The sequence below is a fragment of the Myodes glareolus genome, chromosome 1 (genome assembly GCF_982192425.1).
Source record: "Myodes glareolus chromosome 1, mMyoGla1.1, whole genome shotgun sequence".
Classification (NCBI taxonomy): domain Eukaryota; kingdom Metazoa; phylum Chordata; class Mammalia; order Rodentia; family Cricetidae; genus Myodes; species Myodes glareolus.
The window spans coordinates 7,932,735-7,951,285 of record NC_142026.1 but is presented as its reverse complement, the minus strand read 5'-3'; the positions used below and the strand labels follow the sequence as shown (position 1 = coordinate 7,951,285).

Below are 18,551 nucleotides of genomic sequence, written 5' to 3'. Positions count from 1 at the left end.
GTTTCCCTTCCTTGAATGCTCTATCAAGAAAACGAAAAAAACAGGAAGAATTAGAAGACCCATATGACCATGCCCATTACTGATCAAAATGCAAAACTGCATTCTCCTACTGGAAACAAAAGGGAAGAGAATAAACAGAAAGAACAAACAGAAAGCAATACAGGCAGGCAGAACTTCCTCTCACTTTGTATAGATCCATAACACAGAAGAGTATATAAATTCCAGTTTATTGTAGGTCCTCTTTATTTACAGTACAAGTCTCTAAAAGGCTAGGGTTATCTTTAAATAACATGTCAATCATATAAAACAATTGAAAACAAGGTTAGAGAAATATATACATTTCAATACATTAAGTACTTTTAATATTGAGTTTTTCATATTAAATTAAGAGGCTACTGTGATTTACAACATTATTTCTATTGGTTTAAAGCCTGTTGAAAGACAGTATGTACATCTTCTATAAAACTGGCAAAGCAGCATTAACAAAACTGCTCATGATTGTAATTTTCATTTTTCCCTATAATACACTGCACCCGTTACAAAAACAACCCAAAAAAAAAAAAAGGAAAAAAAAAGGCATTGCACTGGACATTTTGAATACTGCATAATTCATTTTGAGAGCATGAATGTTCTAGTCAGACTTCACCAGACTCACTGGCAATCGTTTTCACAATGGAAACTCAGCTAACTTTCTACAGGCTAATAACTCTCCTTGGCATTTCCAAGAAGCCCACTGCTGATGGTTAAAGGGCCAAAACCAGTCAGCCACAAAGCTGTCACACGAGCCAATGCTGGTCTGAATGACCCTGTTATTTATACAGATGCTTAGATTTCTGTAGGACCTTAAGAACCTATAAAGCACACAGTAGACTACAAAGGGGCTCACAACGGCTCATTTCTCCTTTCTTCCCTCAGACAGAGAAAAAAAAAAGTCTCTTCTAATTTTTAATCAAAATTTTATATAATCAAAAAGCTTTGTATTTACAGATAAGTTTTTTATACAAAGCAACATGTTGACATAATTCTCTCATGTTACTATCAGTTACTTTGGAATTCATTTTATAATCTGAGCATGAGATTTCTTCCTTATTCACAGCTTTTCAACATTAAAATTCTTTAGGCCATGAAAGGAAGTTCAAGAGGAAACCAGTCATTCAATTCAAAGCACTTGAAATACTATATAAACATATGCATGGCAGTGGCTAAATGCAAGCAGCCAGGAGTCACACACTTGTATCTTGCAAGACAGATCAATTATGCAATTCCCCTTCATTAATACCAGTCAAACATTAATTTTAAAAGGACAAGTCAAGCTTTCAAAGCAATAATCTTGCCTCAGAAAGTTTAGTTACCAAAATACCAGAGGCAATACTCTAAAAAGCAAAACTGCTTTTCAAGTCAGGGGCAAGAGAGGATGGGAACGCCATGCTCCTGTCAGGGGTCACTGCCCTCCCTGGAGCTCAGCACTGTGCACTGAACTGAAACCAACAAGAAAAACAGAAACAACCACACACAGCAGGGAAAGGCATCAGTATAGTCCCAGAGGAAGTTGGGAGGACATACAGCCCTAACCAACCGGACAGAAAGAATGAACAGAGCTGGCATTTCAAACCAGACAGGACAGCCTTTGTTTCTGGACGCACAGAAGTGGCACACACACAATCTTCATATCAGTACAACTCCTTTGCTGACCTTTAGTATCACAACTGGACTCTGCAGGATTTGGTCCACCTTCACAAGGCACAGACACAAGACTGAGAGGCTGAGGCTTAACACCAGGTAGACATACGTCCTTATTTAACTTGCTATGAATTCAAAACTAAAGTTCTCAATAAACAAATAGCTAGCTATCACTTCAGTCTCTACAGCAAACCTGTCAATTGTGTGCCTAGTTCAGGTGCAGGCTGTTCTACGTAGCACAACACATCCAGCCTCTTTTTTTTTCTGTGAATATTGATGTGCTATTAGATGAAGTTTGAAAAAATTGAATTACAACTTTATAAATGTCCAAATATCCTTGTTACATAAAAGTCAAGAGGAAATGTTCACATATTTCTTATTATTTTCTGGGGTGATAGCATCTCATAGTTCAAGATTCCTAGTCACTTTTTAAACAAGCCTGCTGGCTAGTAACAAAGTCCTTAAATAGGAGTAACTTCACCTCTCAGCATTTCTCAGCAGCACTGGTCAGTGTGGTAAAAACTTAAAAGTGAGAATATCCACAGCAAAACCATTTAACTTTAGAGATCCCACTAAACTGCTAACAGTGTTGAAAGATACTTTACCACTATAAAACAAAACAATTATTTCTTCTCACTCTTAGATTGGGTCTAATCTATCTTTTACTATCAAAAAAATCCTTCATTATTAATTGTTCAGTTTGGGATTCAGTGACTACAGATTCATTTCCTGCTCATTCTGCTTCCCCCAAATTAGAGAAAACTCCAGACTATAAATGCACACGCAGGCTAAGTGCTGTTTGGCACATTACACAGAAGTTCTAAACAAGCTCCTTAAAGTGCTCTAAGAAAGGCTTTAAAGCAAACGGTTATAGGCTCTCACCACCCGCAAAAAGAATGATAAAGCCTCAAATACAACTAAAAACAAGGTGAGCTGAGAATACAGAGTATGACAGGATTCCCAGTTTAATCAAACTCCTAATAAAGCAAGCACCAATCTGTTTAACGGGCTATTAATGGAGTAAATAAGAACTTTCCTAAATATTTCAGAAATTATAAGTACACACATAAAGTTACTACATAGGAAACATAAAATGAACTAAGCAAGTCTGTAAGTCTCAGGGAGAGTCTACCGGATAAGCTACAATCTATCAGTCACAATCTATCACAGTCTACCAGACAGCCACAATCTATTAGTCACAATCTATCAGTCACAGTCTACCAGACAGTTACAACCTATCAGACAGTCACAGTCTACCAGACAGCTACAATCTATCAGATAGTTATGGTCTACCAGACAGCCACAATCTTAATTAGATAGTCACAATCTATCAGTCACAGTTGACCAGACAGCTACAATCTATCAGATAGTCACGGTCCACCAGATAGTCGCAGTCTACCAGACAGAGCTTTATTCTTTAACCAACTGAGTTAGTAAATATGACACTACACGTTCATCTCCAATCACAGCCCCTTGAGAAGAACCTGTATTTAACTTTGTATAGTTTCCTGCTTTATAGTCAGCTAATTTCAAGGAGCAGAAGCAAAGTACAATTCATGGAGCTTTTACCCTGCAGTTATGAATAGTCTAAAAAAAGTCTATGGGCAATCACAGAACTGAAAGGCCTTTGTGTTCAGTGATAGATGAGAATTGGGCCTCTTGCTCAGATCCACGTTCCTTCACAGTCTACTTCAAGTCATCTGCAGAATTTCAGCAATTCAGATCCAACCCTGTCCAGTGGTCCGGCACCATCAGGAAATATTTGTCCATTGCTTCACAAAATCTAGTCCTATACAACTCTGGAGAAACCACAGTTGGCATTTTACCTACGACAATGAAAGACAAAGAGAGGAATTAATAAATTAAGTGTACGTGCATATAAAAAAAAATCAATCGGGCAACTGAATTAACAACCACGAACTGCTATATGCCAAAGCACTCGGTGTCTGCTCTGACATCTGCCATAGGTAGAGTCTTTCTCAGATATGAGCTCTTCTCTTGAGCTCAGGAGAAGTTTAAAGCTTCTCCTGAGCTTTAAACTCAGGAATGAACTAGAGAATCTAGAAGATACCAAGTATTAATTAAGGTAAATCCTTTATTCAGAATCTCTAGCTTTTAAAAAACTTCTTACTTTGAAAAAACTGTCATAAATCCAGTATTTCCCTACTTACATACATCTTCACATTAAAGTCATTTTAGAAAATCAAAGATATACACATTAATTTTTTGTTTTACTTTGCATGTAGAGAGGGGTCTTACATACCCAAAGCTGGCCTTCAACTCTAGATGCCCATACCTCAGACTCCAAAACACTGGAATTACACTATACCACCATGCCTGGTAACCATGTTTCTTAATTATCCAAGGAATATGTGAGGACAGTTTAAATAGTAAACAAAGTAACATTTTCTCACCTTGTCCACCTAAAATTCCTGTTGACTTCACAACCATCTCAAGCTTTTTGTCCCATGTAAATGTTCGAATATAATCTAGGGATGGAAAGGGGGCAACACGAGCAGAAGAGCTGTTGTAAGCATAAGTCAGAACAGTAGCAATGCCTGTTACAAGTCCTATGGCACACTGCTAGTGCTGTCCAAAGAGTTGTCCCCACATTACTCTGGTTAATTCTTACAGCCATGACACAGAGCCTCCTTTTAAGGCGATTGTCATTACCCTTCAATTTATATATGTTTGGAAATGTTGTTTGTTAACTGTGAAATTATAAATGAAAGCTTCCAAAAGTATTCAGTGATTATGATACTAAGCCAGTTCAACAGGCTCTCTGAAATTTTACTCCAGTTTTAACCACAAGCTATAAACAGGGTACAATTATTGACTTACCTATGATTCCAACTACCAGCTCATTGCTAGTGTCATCTCGACCAACCAGCAAAGAATAGTCTATAATGAGGTGGCTTGAAAGAAAATGGGCGTCACTATGGATGGAGGTTCTCAGCACAGATTTGGAATGGGAACGAATATACAGAGGGTTGTCACGAACCATCTTCAGGAGGTTTTCATCCAGCAGAACTACATCACAACTCTCTTTCCCAGTGTCAGTTTTTACATTTCGATTCCTAAGTGAACCTTTCAAATCAAAAACCTACCAAAACAAAAATTCTTTATTATTTATGTGCAAATTTGCCACTACAGTTAATTAGTGCAATTAAAAGACTAAAGATTCCTTGTAGTTATTATCATAATATGCACTTCTAAATTTTATTTCAAAATTTAACTTTTCTAATTTAATTCCTAAGTATACAGTGATATAATTATGTAATACAAAAAGTACATGGTGTATAATACATTAAATTCATGGTGACACAATTATATCATATAAAACAATATACTGGCACTCAATTATTAAAACAGTTCAGAAATAATCTGTCAATTTAACCAATTTAAAATATATTAAGTTTCAGATCATCCAATGGTATGAAAGAAGACTTAGGAAACTTAAGACATTAAAATTCTATACAATCATTAAAAGCAAGGTACAAGTGAGAATATAAATTTCAGAACATCTGAAGGGTAGGAATGTCAAAGAACTGGATGACTAGAACCAGTCCACCCTAGAGGGTGTTCTACAGACCAGCGCTAGGCAGTCAGTCCTGGCTCATGAAGACGTTACAGCTACTGGTAGAAGGTAAAGGCATTAAGCACCTAGTGTAGCTCAGTCTGAGTTCTCGGTGACACATTTGTTGTGATCCAGCTGCCCTCACTCCCCTGACCAGCAGGGGAACTTCCTTGTGGCCTGTAATTGACAAGGATGTTTGTGTTCTTTCTGGCAGGTGGGTCTCCACAGGAGTAGAGGTATAAAAGGTTGCTGGGCAAACTAAAGGTTGCTGTTCTTCCACCTGAAAAGAAGCCTCGTGTCTCAATCCCGGTGCACACACACACACACACACACACACACACACACACACACCCGCCAGTCTTGGCCATCCAGGCTGTTGCGCTGGCTGCAGCAAGTGGAGGTTCCAACCGAGATCTGGAAAGTGGGGATACGTGAATGGGGTGGCTCCAGCTGCCAGCTAAATCGAGGAGCGTATGGGGGAAGGTAAAGTGTTTTTATTTTTCATCCCCAGAGATAACTCTGAGGGACATCCTCCAAAAGATAAGCAAGTATAAAGAGGCAAGAGGGTGAATTGAAAGGCCTCAAAAAGTAACTGAAACTCTTAAAGCAACAAGGCACGGAAGTAACAAGGAAGACAGCCAAAGATTTTGTACAGGAGGGGGTTTAAATGTTCCAGACTGAGAACAAGTCAAGTCAGATTAAAAAGAGAATGTGTGTCTTCATCCCCAGAGATGCTCTGAGGGATGCCCTCTGGAAGACTGGTCAGTAGGGAAGCAATAATGAGGAGGCAGGAGGGTGAATTGAGGGCCTCAAAAGATAGAATGTGTAGAGATACATGTTATTGTGTTGATTGTGTTGTCTTTTATGTTCTGGACTGGAGAAAGATATTTTTGATTCTTGGAACTGCTAAAAAAAGGTATTTTGACTTTAAAATATGGGCCTAAGGATTTGATGCTTTGGAAAAAGAGTTTCTGCTTTTGTCTTCACAGAGGATGAGAACCTGTGGATTCATTGCAAATTTATGTGGTTTGAATCATCGAGACCCCTTGAAATGTTGATGTAAAATACTCCCAAGAATGCAGCACCCCTGTTCAGCAGGAAGTAGCCAGACAGGTTGACGACGCCCAAATTCCCTAAAAGCTTGTTAAAGTGGGGCCCATTCAATGGTTCCAGAGCAGGAGTAGTGAGCCTGCTTCCCTGAGTTCTGTTCCGCTCCATGCAGCAGTCTGGATCCACAGTGAGTGCGGCTGGGGCCAGAGGCAGCTGGAGCAGAGCTTTGCCACCACAGCTACTGCTGCTGGACCTGCTCTCTCACAGACTGTGCAGACGGCTGAGACTGTCAACCAGCAGGCTGAAAAGAGTCAGCAATGCTTTGGACATTCAAAATCTTAATGGACATATTCAGTTGGGCATACTGACCTTAAACCAACAAGTGGCTGTGGTTCAGGAGTAAGTGGACTATCTTTGGACTTTTCAACAGTTAATCATGTTATGTGTGTTACTCATGGCACTGTATTGCATGCTTCTGCTACTGTTACGGAACTCAGCTGTCCTATGAGAGGGGTTTGGAATACTGCTTTTGTTAATTTTACCACCCAGTTAGTGCATGCTAGATGGTTACAGCACTGGTTTGGCTCCTTGGCACTGTCAGTCCTGGGGATACTTGGTTTAATGCTATGTGTCTGGGTAGCCATGGACGGGCAATACTTTGGGGGCAGGATGCTACCTAAGACAGGGTATATTAGAGGGCTATTCCCCATGACAGGCAAGGTATTATAAAATAAAATAAAATGGGGGAGTTGTTGTGATCCAGCTGCCTTCACTCCCCCTGACCAGCAGGGGAACTTCCTTCTGGTCTGTAATTGACAAGGATGTTTGTGTTCTTTCTGGCCGGTGGGCCTCCACAGAAGGGTTCTTCCACCTGAAAAGAAGCCTCCGTGTCTCAATCCCGGCACACACACACACACACACACACACACACACACACACACACACACACACACACACACACACACACACACACACACACACACACACACACACACACACACACACACACACACACACACACACACACACACACCTAGAAAGAGGTCAAGGAGCAGCACCCAGAGAGCACTGTGGAGTCTAGATTAGAGGCCTAGTTAGCCGCAGCAGTAGGAATGTCACTCACATCTAGACCAACATGAAATCTAAAAACAGCCAATCTTTGTAGGGCTCAGCTAATTCTATTTTCCAGTTAAGATGGTGGGAGGGCATCTGTCTTCTTAGTCCACCAACTACCTGAGTCTAAAATATGAAATGTCAAATTTTAAAATGAAATACATACCAACTTTTCTTTCTTCCAAAAGTAAATCAAATGTGCACTACTGACTAACATAAGATGTCACACAATGTCCTTACCTGTGCCATCTTTCTCCCATAGAAAAGATTTTCCATGACAAGGAGATCTAACTTCTTCTCAGTGTTGTTTTGAGAGTTCTTATAACCAATTCTGTAAACTCCAAGAATTTTGGCCAAAGCAGTGGGCCTCTAGTCAAAAAGAGATCAAAATAAACTATTACCATAATAAGATTATCTCTAAGTCATATAATATCTGGTTTGTCCATGTAATAGCCAAGAATGGTTTTCTACTAATATACCAGGAATAGGTACTTGGAATTCTTCAATGTCAGAAGCTGCATGCCAGTAACAATAGGAGGTCCTTAAATAGTACAACAGGGTAGCTAGCCCTTCACAGCTGTTCAAATTCAAAAACTTTATCATCACATGAACATTACTTACCCTAAAAATCTGCAATAAATTATTACTTGACAACAGCCAGAAAACCCTTCATAATTCCTTCATTAATATTCACGGTCACTGATCAATGACAAGAGGGCAAACACGAGCTACTGCTTTGCTAGCTAAGGGAAGCACCTCCTCATTACTCAACATTATTATTATTATTGTCCCAACAAAAACACTATGTTTTTAAATGGATACCTAATAATCTCAATATTTTATATTAACTTACAGATGTATGTAGGTATGTATACATCAACCAAAAGCTAATTGTTTAAGGTTACATGGTTCCTCAATGGCAGAGGTAGGGAAAACAGATTATCTAAAAACTCTGCATTCCTTCACATCACAATAGAATAAAAGATTCCAGGCATGCCCTGCTCTTATCTTTCCACAGAGAAAGCTTTATCAGGATGAACTGAGGCTATAAAAACAGCCCAATACACTGTTGCTACAAACAAGATTCAGGACTTCTACCTTCTGTTGAACGGCATTTGTGATGTAGTTGAAGTAGTGTGGCGCAAAGTCCAGGAAAGACTGAACTTCCAGACGAGGCATTTGCTTCAGAATGAATCTATCATCTACAGGAAGAAATCCACATTTATTCATCACAATACATACTGTCTGCTATAAAATGAAAGGGAAATCATTCCAGAGAACCCAAATCACTTGTTTATTTTCTGTTTCAAGGGTCTTTTTTTTTTAAACCACACAGTGAAAATTTTGATCAGAGAGCAATTCCCAAGTAATTAAAATATTCAGAGTCCTAAGAATTATATGGACTAAAAGCGCCTAGTACTCAAATCTACCCTCAAATCTAAATTCATAGCATAAATTCATTTATTTACTTTTTATAACTCTCAAAGAATGCTTAATAACTCCACTGCTACTTCAGTCACTCTTGAAAGTCATTGAAGTTTTTATGAAGTCACAATCTACACTGTCTTCAGTAATTTTGCGTTCAGTGGGTATTATGTTATTAGGTAAGTCTGCATAAGAAAGAACTTGGCCTTTGTATATTCTGGCCAAACATTTCTACTGTTCCTTTTCTATCATCAGTTCTGTGGCACCCAACTGAGTTTCCAACAAGCTGTTTGCTGTGGTCTGAATCTGAGATATCCCCCACCAGCCCCATGCTTTCAAGCTTGTTCAGTCTGCTGACCCTGCTACGAAAAGGGTGAGACATTTAGGAGGCAGGCCCAGCTGGTAACAGAGAAAGACTGTTCCCCTCCACCCAAGCCTCACTTTCTGCCTCCTGTCTGTGATGATGTGAATGGCTAGCAGCCACCACATGCTCCCTCTGCCAACCACTCAGGAGCTGAACCATGAACTGAAATAAACCTGCCCTCCCTTAGGCTATCTCTGTCAGGCATCTGGAGTGCAGATATAGAAAATAACCAATGGAGTTTCTATATAGATCTGAAAACTCAGACCTGGAGAGAGTTCAGTAAGCATGCGACCCATGTCTCAGCCTATATAGTCTTTTAAGATTTTATTACTCTTCTCAGGAACAGAAAGAATCTAGAGGACTTTGTTTGCCAACAGTGACTATATAATGCCTACGTCAAGTGTGTCATAAACCATCTCAAGGCAAAGAACAACAGTGTTCTGCACTAGTGAGTAAAGAGATTACCTTCCGTGGCGTAGAAAGCAGCTCCTGACTTGCCTCCCCGGGCCTGCCAGGGTGAGGAGTGAGAAAGGGAGCGGATGAAATCTTCCTCACTGCTCCCCAGAACCACCTCCCGCATCTTATGAAACTCTCCTGCATAGTACAGCCGACAGTAAAACTTGGCATTTGCATCCGAAAATTCTACAAAGAGTTGAAAGGATTAAAAAGAAAAAAAAAAAGATGTAAACAGAAAATCTCTTACCTCTCCAAGTACCAAACATAATGAAGTAAAAATCTGGTCAATCACAACTGTGTTGTGGCAAGCTTCATATATCGGAACACCATCTGCCCATCGAATATGAGGCTCTGCTCTGCTTTTACACTGGGTGCTGTATTTTCTTCACTGCATTTCTAAAGCACTTCTTAAACGTCAGCTTTTATGAGCATATAGTCATATGGCAATGAGGACTGAAACCAGGGCCAAAACATGCTGGGCGAGCATGTCATCTCCCACCCCAAATAAACACCTTAATGATGTCAAGCTCTGTGCCTCTCAATTACATAGTAAGAAAATATTTAAATTTTAAAAATTAAAGTATAATTAATTTATAATTATAATTTAAATAAAGAAAATAAATAGTACAGATTTTATAAATTGAAAACTCATACCAATACCTAACATTCATTTAAAAAAAATCAGTACATTTATCTAGAATGAAGTTAGACATCTTAGTTACAGTCCCTGTCCTTAGACAAAACGTTAACAGCATACTTACGAAGTTCCACATGAGGATTTGTGAGTTGTTTTTTCTGTGTGTCTCCTCCATCTACCTCATCTAAAAGATTTAATATCATTTATAAAAACAAAGCATTAGACGTTCATTTTGTCCTTTTTCCAAATATAGCAACAAAATTTAGCAAATCAATAATACAAATATCCTAATCAAATCACTATAAAATATGCATTAGACAGACAAATTATGTAAATGACTACAATAATGCTTCTTTGACATATTAAAGTCTTTTCTTTTTTGCATTTGACTCATCTTCCTGGCCAGACCCACTATGCTTACTGTTAGTATTCAGGCATCTGCAAGGCCTGACCTTGGGGTATACGTCCTCAGCTGCAGCCACTACAGGCACCTCTTGTGTACATTTACTGCATTCCCTTTAAAAAGGGCCCTGACCGCCTCCATCTCGCCCTCTTTCTCTCGGTCTCTGTCTATCTCTCTGTTCTCCCTTCTCTCTCTTCTGCTACTACTGTCCCCAGAGGCCGGTCTCCCCGTCCCGCCTCCTTTCCCATTCACTGTCCCTCAACAAAACATCCCTCCACCTGAGTTCTCTCTACAACATTTACTATAAATACGAAACACACCCTAATATCTAGAAGAACAAACCATCCCCTAAGTTTCACATTTCAGAACCATTTATTAGGCATCACATCCCTTCATATCCCTCCAAGGATCACATAACAGACACCTACAGACCAACAGTAACATACAGAATATTAAACATGTATTTCAAATACTAGTAAAAAAAAATTATCAGTTGCTATGTTCTTGCTTTGTTTTTCTTAGTTTTGAAATAGTGTGACCTAAACTGGCCATAAACTTAAAATCCCCCTGCCTCAGCCTCCTAAGTGCTAGAATTATACCTGTATACCACCAAGTCAATCTGCAGTTTTGATTTTTTCTTTTTTATATACAATATATGTTGATCATATTCTTTCCCTTCCCCCAACTCCTCAAATATCATCCACTTTTCCCTACTGACCTGACTTCAGCTCTCATGTTCTTGCCCTCTTTCTCAAAAAGAAAAAAAAAGACAGAAAACAGAACATGAAAGTCAAAACAAAAATCTAAGAAGACAAGAAAAAAAAATCCTAAAAGAAAATATGCACACATACAAAAACCAAGAGTCTGTAATCTGCTTTCTGTTGGCCAATTACTCCTGGGCATAGGGCCGGCCCTAGAATGTGGCTGATAAACACAGAGACATTCCATTGGCAAGAACTGATTTTCCTTTCCCAGCACGAATCAACGACTAACAGTTTGTTGGGTAGGAAATACATAGCCATCTTACAGGGACTGGGGAAGAAGAAAGCATCTGGAGGAGATAATGGGTAATGAAAAGATGAATACATATTATGTTGTGTTTACATGTATAATGCCACTGAGCCCTTAGAAGACTTTGCTTTTGCTTCTTTATAGGTATGGACACTAAAGCTTTCTGATTCTAGCACTCAAAAAATAACATTGCAGACATCTGAAGCCAAATGGACTCTTCAAGTATCATGCTGCTTCTGGTCTATTACACTAAAGAGTTAAGTCTATTAAAAAATGTACACAAAACTGAAAGAAATGAATGAAGGCTAAAAATAAGCACACATACTCCACTTCATACCTTGAGGCTCCACGCCTTGGCTCTCCATCCCCTCTTTGCCGCTCTGCCCCACCTGGTAGTAAGCACTGTCGGCCCCACGTAAGGTCTCCCTCTTCTGAGAAGAGAGATCGGGGCTCTTCCCTGACGTTCCTCTGAAGAAGGACAACATTCCTGAAGCTTTTTTGGCTTAAAAATAAAAGGTAACATATAAACTTAGGTGTAGATCACTAACGGTGGCAGTAATCAGGCATGAAGCTAAAGGTCTGCATTACGTAGATACTCTTGTTTACAGATTTTAATTCCACATGCTGATGCGTTTTTAAGTCAGTGAGCACCCTCATCAGAAACAAGGCAAAAACGTTCAGCTAGTTGAAAGTGAAATGCGAGAAATTCTCCAGAAAGCCAGACAAAACTCTTTAAGCAATAGCATGAATTACCACAGCATTCTTAAAACATTGCAGGAAAAATCAACATGAAACAATTTTATAAGCTAAAAGAATTCAGAGCTAAAGGTAACTTTAGCTTTTGCACTCTGTATTGTCCTAATATTTATTTATTCTTATTTTAAGCATATGACAATTTGCCTGCATACATGTAAACCATGTTCATGAATTTCTGAAGAAGCCAGAATCCCCTAGAACTGGGGTAACAGAAGGTTGTTAGCCATGATGTGGATGCTGGAAATCAGACCCACGTTCTCTGGAAGAGACACCAGCACTCAATCCCTGAGCCAGCTTCCAGTCCCTGTGTTCTGTATCTTAACCGAGGAAAACATGTTGTGCACAGAATCCTTCAAAATTAAGAAAGAAAGAAATAGGTATCGTTTTTCAGGGGGGGGGGGCTGGAAAGACAACAAAGCAGCTAAGAGCATAATCATACTGCTCTAGCAGAGGACCTAAGGTCTGTCCCCAGCGCCCACATCAGACAGCTCGAAACTGCCTATAACTCCAGCTGTAGATCTGACACCTTCTTCAGACTCAATGGGCACCTATACTCAAAAGCACACACCCTACAAAGACACACACACACATAATTAAATAAAATAGGTGCTGGAGAGATGACTCAGCAGTTAACAGCACACATTGCTCTTCCAGGAGACCTGTGTTTGGTCCTCAGCACCCCTGTCAGGCAACTATAAGCTGCCTGTAACTCCAATTCCAGGGATCTGACATCCTCTTCTGTCCTCCAAGGAGACACACACAGCATACATAAATACACAGACATGTACATGAAAAATAAAAGTACAAATAAAATATTTTTTTCATTTTATTTTATGTGCATTGGTATTTTGTTAGGTCCCCTGTAAGTGGAGTAACACAGTTGTAAACTGTCATGCAGGTGCTAGGAATTGAACCTGGGTCATCTAGAAGAATATCCTTTGAAAAAGCTGTCAGTACACTCAGCCATAATGGCATTCCTCCAGCCACAAAAAATAAAATCTTAAAAAATTAGCATATATAAAATTTTTAAAAAGTATCCTAGAATAACAAGAATTTGTACTTTTGCTTTTTTGTTTACAGCTTTTAATTTCATTCATCATATTAATATGTATGATTCTAACAGTATCACTTACAAAATCCACAGAGTATCAATCATAATAGTGCTTATTATCCATTGATGCATAAGTCTTTGCTAACAGAAATGCAATTTTTGTGGGGATAACCATGTGTAGAGACCCAAAAAACTGGATGGTGGTTCATATAAACACAGCAGGACACTGTAGAGTCAGAGGTGGCTGGCCCTAAGACTGGGGCCTGACAAGTAAGTCTACAGGGCACAGATGCGCCTGTAACAAAAGAGCACAGATACACCCTACACCACCCTTCTCTTTGTTTCAGCACAGATTTGGAATATTGTTTTAGTTTAAAGAAAATGAGAAAAATAAAAAATCCTCTCTTGTCTCTGAGCAGATCACCACCCGCACCTGTCTGCTGCCGGGTGTCAGTCATTCACTAAGGCTTTACATTCACCTGTGCTTCCTGGTCCTGCCAACCACAAAGCATCAGCAAACACTGAACACGAGCCACATCCAAGCCCCAACTCTACTTCCATCTAGTCCTGAGCAAGAGAATTAGTCTAAATCGTAGCTTCCTTCCTAAAAACATGGATGCAACAGACAATTCTTATGAGAGTATGGTAAAGTTTAAAGGAGATAGTAGCAAAAAAGTTGTCAGTATGCCAATAATAACATAAAATTTAAAAAGGTGTACATTGTTATTGTTTCTTAGGGTGTATATTTTAGGTGGAAAGCTTAAGAAAGACAAATCCTTCTTCTCACCAAGGGCTTCTACACATTTTAAATTCAATAAACTGAATCTGCATTTCCAGAAGACTCACAGAAGCAAAACATCTATAAAACAGGATTTTTTTAAAAAAAATGTTTGTTTTTCAAAGAGCAATTCTTATCAGATGGCATTTCTTATCACTTTTATTTTCCTCTACAAATCATAAATAGAACAATTATAGAAATGTCTGTATTTCGGGCTTGTGAGATGGCTTAGGGGTTACGGGTACTTGCCTCCAGGCCTGAGAACCTGGGCAAGACTGCTGAGACCCACACAGTAGAAGGATCAAACTGACTCCAAAAACTGTCCTCTGGTTTCCACACTCATGTTAACACACACACACATGCAATAATAGTAATAATGATGATTATAATAATAAATATAAATATAATAAAAACTTAAATCTTACTTGATTGAGGTTCTGCGTCTACTGGACGGTTTGTCTGTCCTCCACTAATCTCAGGTAATCTAATGGGGCTGCTACTCTTTGGTCTGTTATCTAAAGCACTGCCATGAAAACAAAGAAAAATAGTTTGAAGATATTCAGATAGAAAAAAGCAAGCATCCTAATTCCTAAATTAAAGCCACCCACAATACCAAAAATATGATTCATGGTTTTGATAAAAACAAGTAACAAAAAATATTGAAATATTTACTACGTTTAAAGAAATAAAATACTAGGACTAGAAAAGTATATAAAAAATGTACAAAGCAATAGACTTTTATAAAATTTTCCCAAACACTGTTAGAACTATAATAAGTCAATTACAAAAATATATCAATTTCATTTTTCTTACTTTAGTCGCAAAGATAATTCAGACTAAATTTTATTAGGTCAGTAAAACAGGCGAATTTATATCAGTAAGGATAAGCGTATGGAAATTTCTGTCGAAAACACAAAACATGCTAAGTGCATTGATTTGAGTATTTATTTTCTAAGTATTAGGTTTATTAGTACTAAAGAAACTTGACAAGCACTTAAAATTATAAAGCCAAGCAGTACCACAACTAACTTTACAGGTTACTGGTTATTTTTTTCTTTAATAAAACAGCTTGTTATTTTTATCATTTAAAAAATTGCAAGTTTTAATCCATAGCACACAGTGACACATCACAACAAATGTCAGAAACTGTATCCTAAAGGCTGTGGAAGACCTGAGAAGACCTGAGTTGTGCCGCTCCAGCAGTTAGCTGAAATGACTAAGTGAATCCCAGGAGATTTTGTGCTAATATATGATGTCACAGAATTAAAGTCCAGGACACAGAAGATGATGACATAGCTCAATTTAAAAAGATTTTACTCAATCATTAATCACCTATTTGTTGGAAGCCCTTCTTCAGCACTGTTCCACAGAGTTGCCTTGGACAATTCCTCTAAGGCATTTCGGTATTCTTTACAACTTGGGGCAGAAATAGGTTGAAAAGTGTTAAAACATTAAGCTCTTGTTTAACAATAAAACATAAGTTTTAAAATAAATTTTGCATTATAGAAGCATAATCATTGTGAATGTCCATAAAGATTTAACTCACCAGTTCACCAACTATATCCATTGTATAAGGGCTGGGATATGACTTAGTGGGAGAGCTCTTGCTCTAAAGGCCCTGGATTTAATGGCCATCAGCAACCCTCACACAACTACCCCCCAAAAAGCCTACCTACAACTATCTGGATCAAATGAACAGGTAAGTTAAAATAAGAAAGACTGAGACTTAGTACAATAGAGAGAGTAACGGAATTTGAAAGTGATTTTCTCTTTAAAGAATCTAAACTTAAAAAAAAAAAAAATAACATTCCAAAGGTTTAAAATCTGATTCCTGGAGGAGTAGCCTAGAATATTAGTATGCATCACTTTCCTAAAATATTGAAACATGAATTCAGGTAGAACACTTGCTTCCTAATAATATAAAGAATGGCTAAAGTTTTTGTCCCTTTAATATCTATTGACAGACTGTGATTAATCAACTAGGTAAGAAGCAAATATTATCTTCATAATGCTAAAGCACAAAGAAAAGAATCATTATACAGACTCTTAGAAAGTGAAAACTCTTCATTATCTACAGAAAACGCTAACCTCCATGAAGGTAGAAGCAGATACAACTATACTACTTACTCTGGTATATCCAATATCTATGCACTACATTTTGTTTATAACCAAATGTTTTTGAATAAATGTGACGTTTTGTATAATCAATACATAAAAAATTATTTTACACTTTACAATGAAAGGAAAACTTTAGTTAAGCACCTCAAATGCTATTTAAATTAAATTCATCCACAGCCAAAATAGTTTTATGAATGAGATTCTTAGGTTTTTAGATATTAGATACAAATATTTTAAAGGTGCAATGCTTTCTTTAAGATAAACGACAGGTCCGTAAGTTATACATCCAAACATGTCTTTGGAACAAGAGAGCAGAAACAGAATTTTCTAGGTAGGAAAATTTCAGGCAGTATGTGTGTGAAGTAGAAAGGAAATGATATTCAGATAATGCCAAAACAGGTATGCTTCACTGTTATGTTACCAGGGCTATCAATCAGACAGCGTGATCAGAATATTCAAGAGTTAGTAAATACTATGCCAAGTCACATTAGCTGTTAAGTATACTTGCTTAAAAGTCATGCCAAATCCCATTATTTGAGTAAAGGTTTTCAAATTAAAAAAAGAAACAAAAAACAAAAAGAAAAATCATCATGACTATAGAACATATACTTTTGCTTGCATTTAATCATTTTCCTTTATTTTATTGGAAACAGCCCCTAAATAGGGTAATTAACAGACAGACACAGAAACTTACAGCTGTAACTACAGGAAAGACTTAGAATACCTGAGTGCAAAAGCAATGATGGAGCTGGGCTCTTTCTCACAGACAGCGATGGGTACCCGTTCATGTTCATACATTAAATAGTGTTTATCTGGATCACTGCTCAATAAAGTAAGACTATAATTAGAAGTCAAATCTCAGGACAATTTTAAGGCAGCCATACGCTAAGCAATACAAGCCAAGAGGCACGCAAATGCTGAGAGACTACAGCAACTAAACAGCAAAAAGAAAAAAGAAATATTTATAAATTCATTGAAACAATGTTAGAAGTAGTTTTGGGGCTGGAGAGATGGCTCAGCAGTTAAGAACACTAGGACCAGGGCTTGAGTCCTAGCACCCATATGGTAGCTTTGCAACTGTCTGTTACTCCAGTCCAGAGGGAATCCAATGCCCTCTTCTGGCCTCTTTAGGCACCAGGCATACACATGATACACAAACATACATGTAGGCAAAACACCCAGACACATAAAATTTAAAAATAAATAGGTTTCAAATGAGGTTTTAGAAATGGTTACTCCAAAGCTTTACCTACTGCCAAGATCTTGGTCATACTAGTCTCAAAAATGAGTATGCAATAAATAATCTAAAATACGGTGTTCTATCCTAACCCTCAGAGAATCCTCCTAAAATCACGTAGCAATAGTGCTTCTACTTCCACAGCAGTAATCTAAGAGTCACTCTGCTGCGATCACATGGAAACCAAGTGTTAATTTCAACCCAAATTTTGTTCTCCTGACTTCTGGTCTAACTCCACTGGGAACCATTAGGAGTCACTGACTTTACTTAGATGTCATTTACTGACTATCCAATGTAGTGTAAAAACAACAGTGAGAAAAAGTTCTATTTACATATTTTCCGTATATGTACATAGTTAAAAATACACCAGTGAGAACAGAACCAGCATGTACGTTTGTAGTGCAGGCGGTAAAGAAACAATTCTACAAGTAAATAAGTAAACTCTCTATGGTGAGTGAGCAAGAGAATTATTATGGATGAATGTTAGATCCTGTTCCCCAAGTCCCGGTGTAGTGGTAGAGGGAGATAGGGTCTTTAGATCAAGAATAATGACACCATAAATGTGGTCAGTGTCCTTGCCATAAGGGACACCATGTGAGGACGGCCTGGACAAGGACCCTCATCAGAACCGACCCTGTTGACACAGTGTGATCCTCCAGAGTTGTGAGAAATACATCTGTATTGTTTATAAGCAAACCAAGATATGAAAATTCATTATAGCAGCCTACATGAAGACAAGAATTCTGACAACACATAGAGACTTAATTTAGTCAGTACTAGGGCACAGAAGGAGCATCCAGTAAAGTTTTCTTCAAAAAAGAACATAACTTCCTGACTGAGAAAGAGCGTAAGAGCACAAAGGCCATAGTAGCATTAGGCAATTGTTCCCAATAGG

General features: G+C 38.2%; 1 protein-coding gene across 7 annotated transcripts in view; it reads right to left on the bottom strand.

Annotated features, from left to right (window-relative positions):
* Positions 1-211: 211 nt before the first annotated feature.
* The window catches only part of Pikfyve (phosphoinositide kinase, FYVE-type zinc finger containing), an 85,106-nt gene continuing 66,766 nt past the window's right edge, over positions 212-18,551 (bottom strand). For 6 of the 7 annotated variants that reach the window (XM_085698897.2, XM_085698925.2, XM_085698907.2 and 3 more), the window contains 11 exons: positions 17,144-17,239; positions 15,634-15,717; positions 14,727-14,824; positions 12,054-12,218; positions 10,427-10,486; positions 9,675-9,851; positions 8,519-8,622; positions 7,661-7,789; positions 4,522-4,783; positions 4,095-4,169; positions 212-3,506 (listed from right to left, as the gene is read on the bottom strand). In XM_085698897.2, coding sequence (XP_085555023.2) covers positions 3,391-3,506; positions 4,095-4,169; positions 4,522-4,783; positions 7,661-7,789; positions 8,519-8,622; positions 9,675-9,851; positions 10,427-10,486; positions 12,054-12,218; positions 14,727-14,824; positions 15,634-15,717; positions 17,144-17,239 — 1,366 coding nt within the window. In that variant the 3' untranslated portion in view covers positions 212-3,390. The remainder of the gene's footprint in view (positions 3,507-4,094; positions 4,170-4,521; positions 4,784-7,660; positions 7,790-8,518; positions 8,623-9,674; positions 9,852-10,426; positions 10,487-12,053; positions 12,219-14,726; positions 14,825-15,633; positions 15,718-17,143; positions 17,240-18,551) is intronic. The other variant, XM_085698920.2, reaches the window with a different exon arrangement.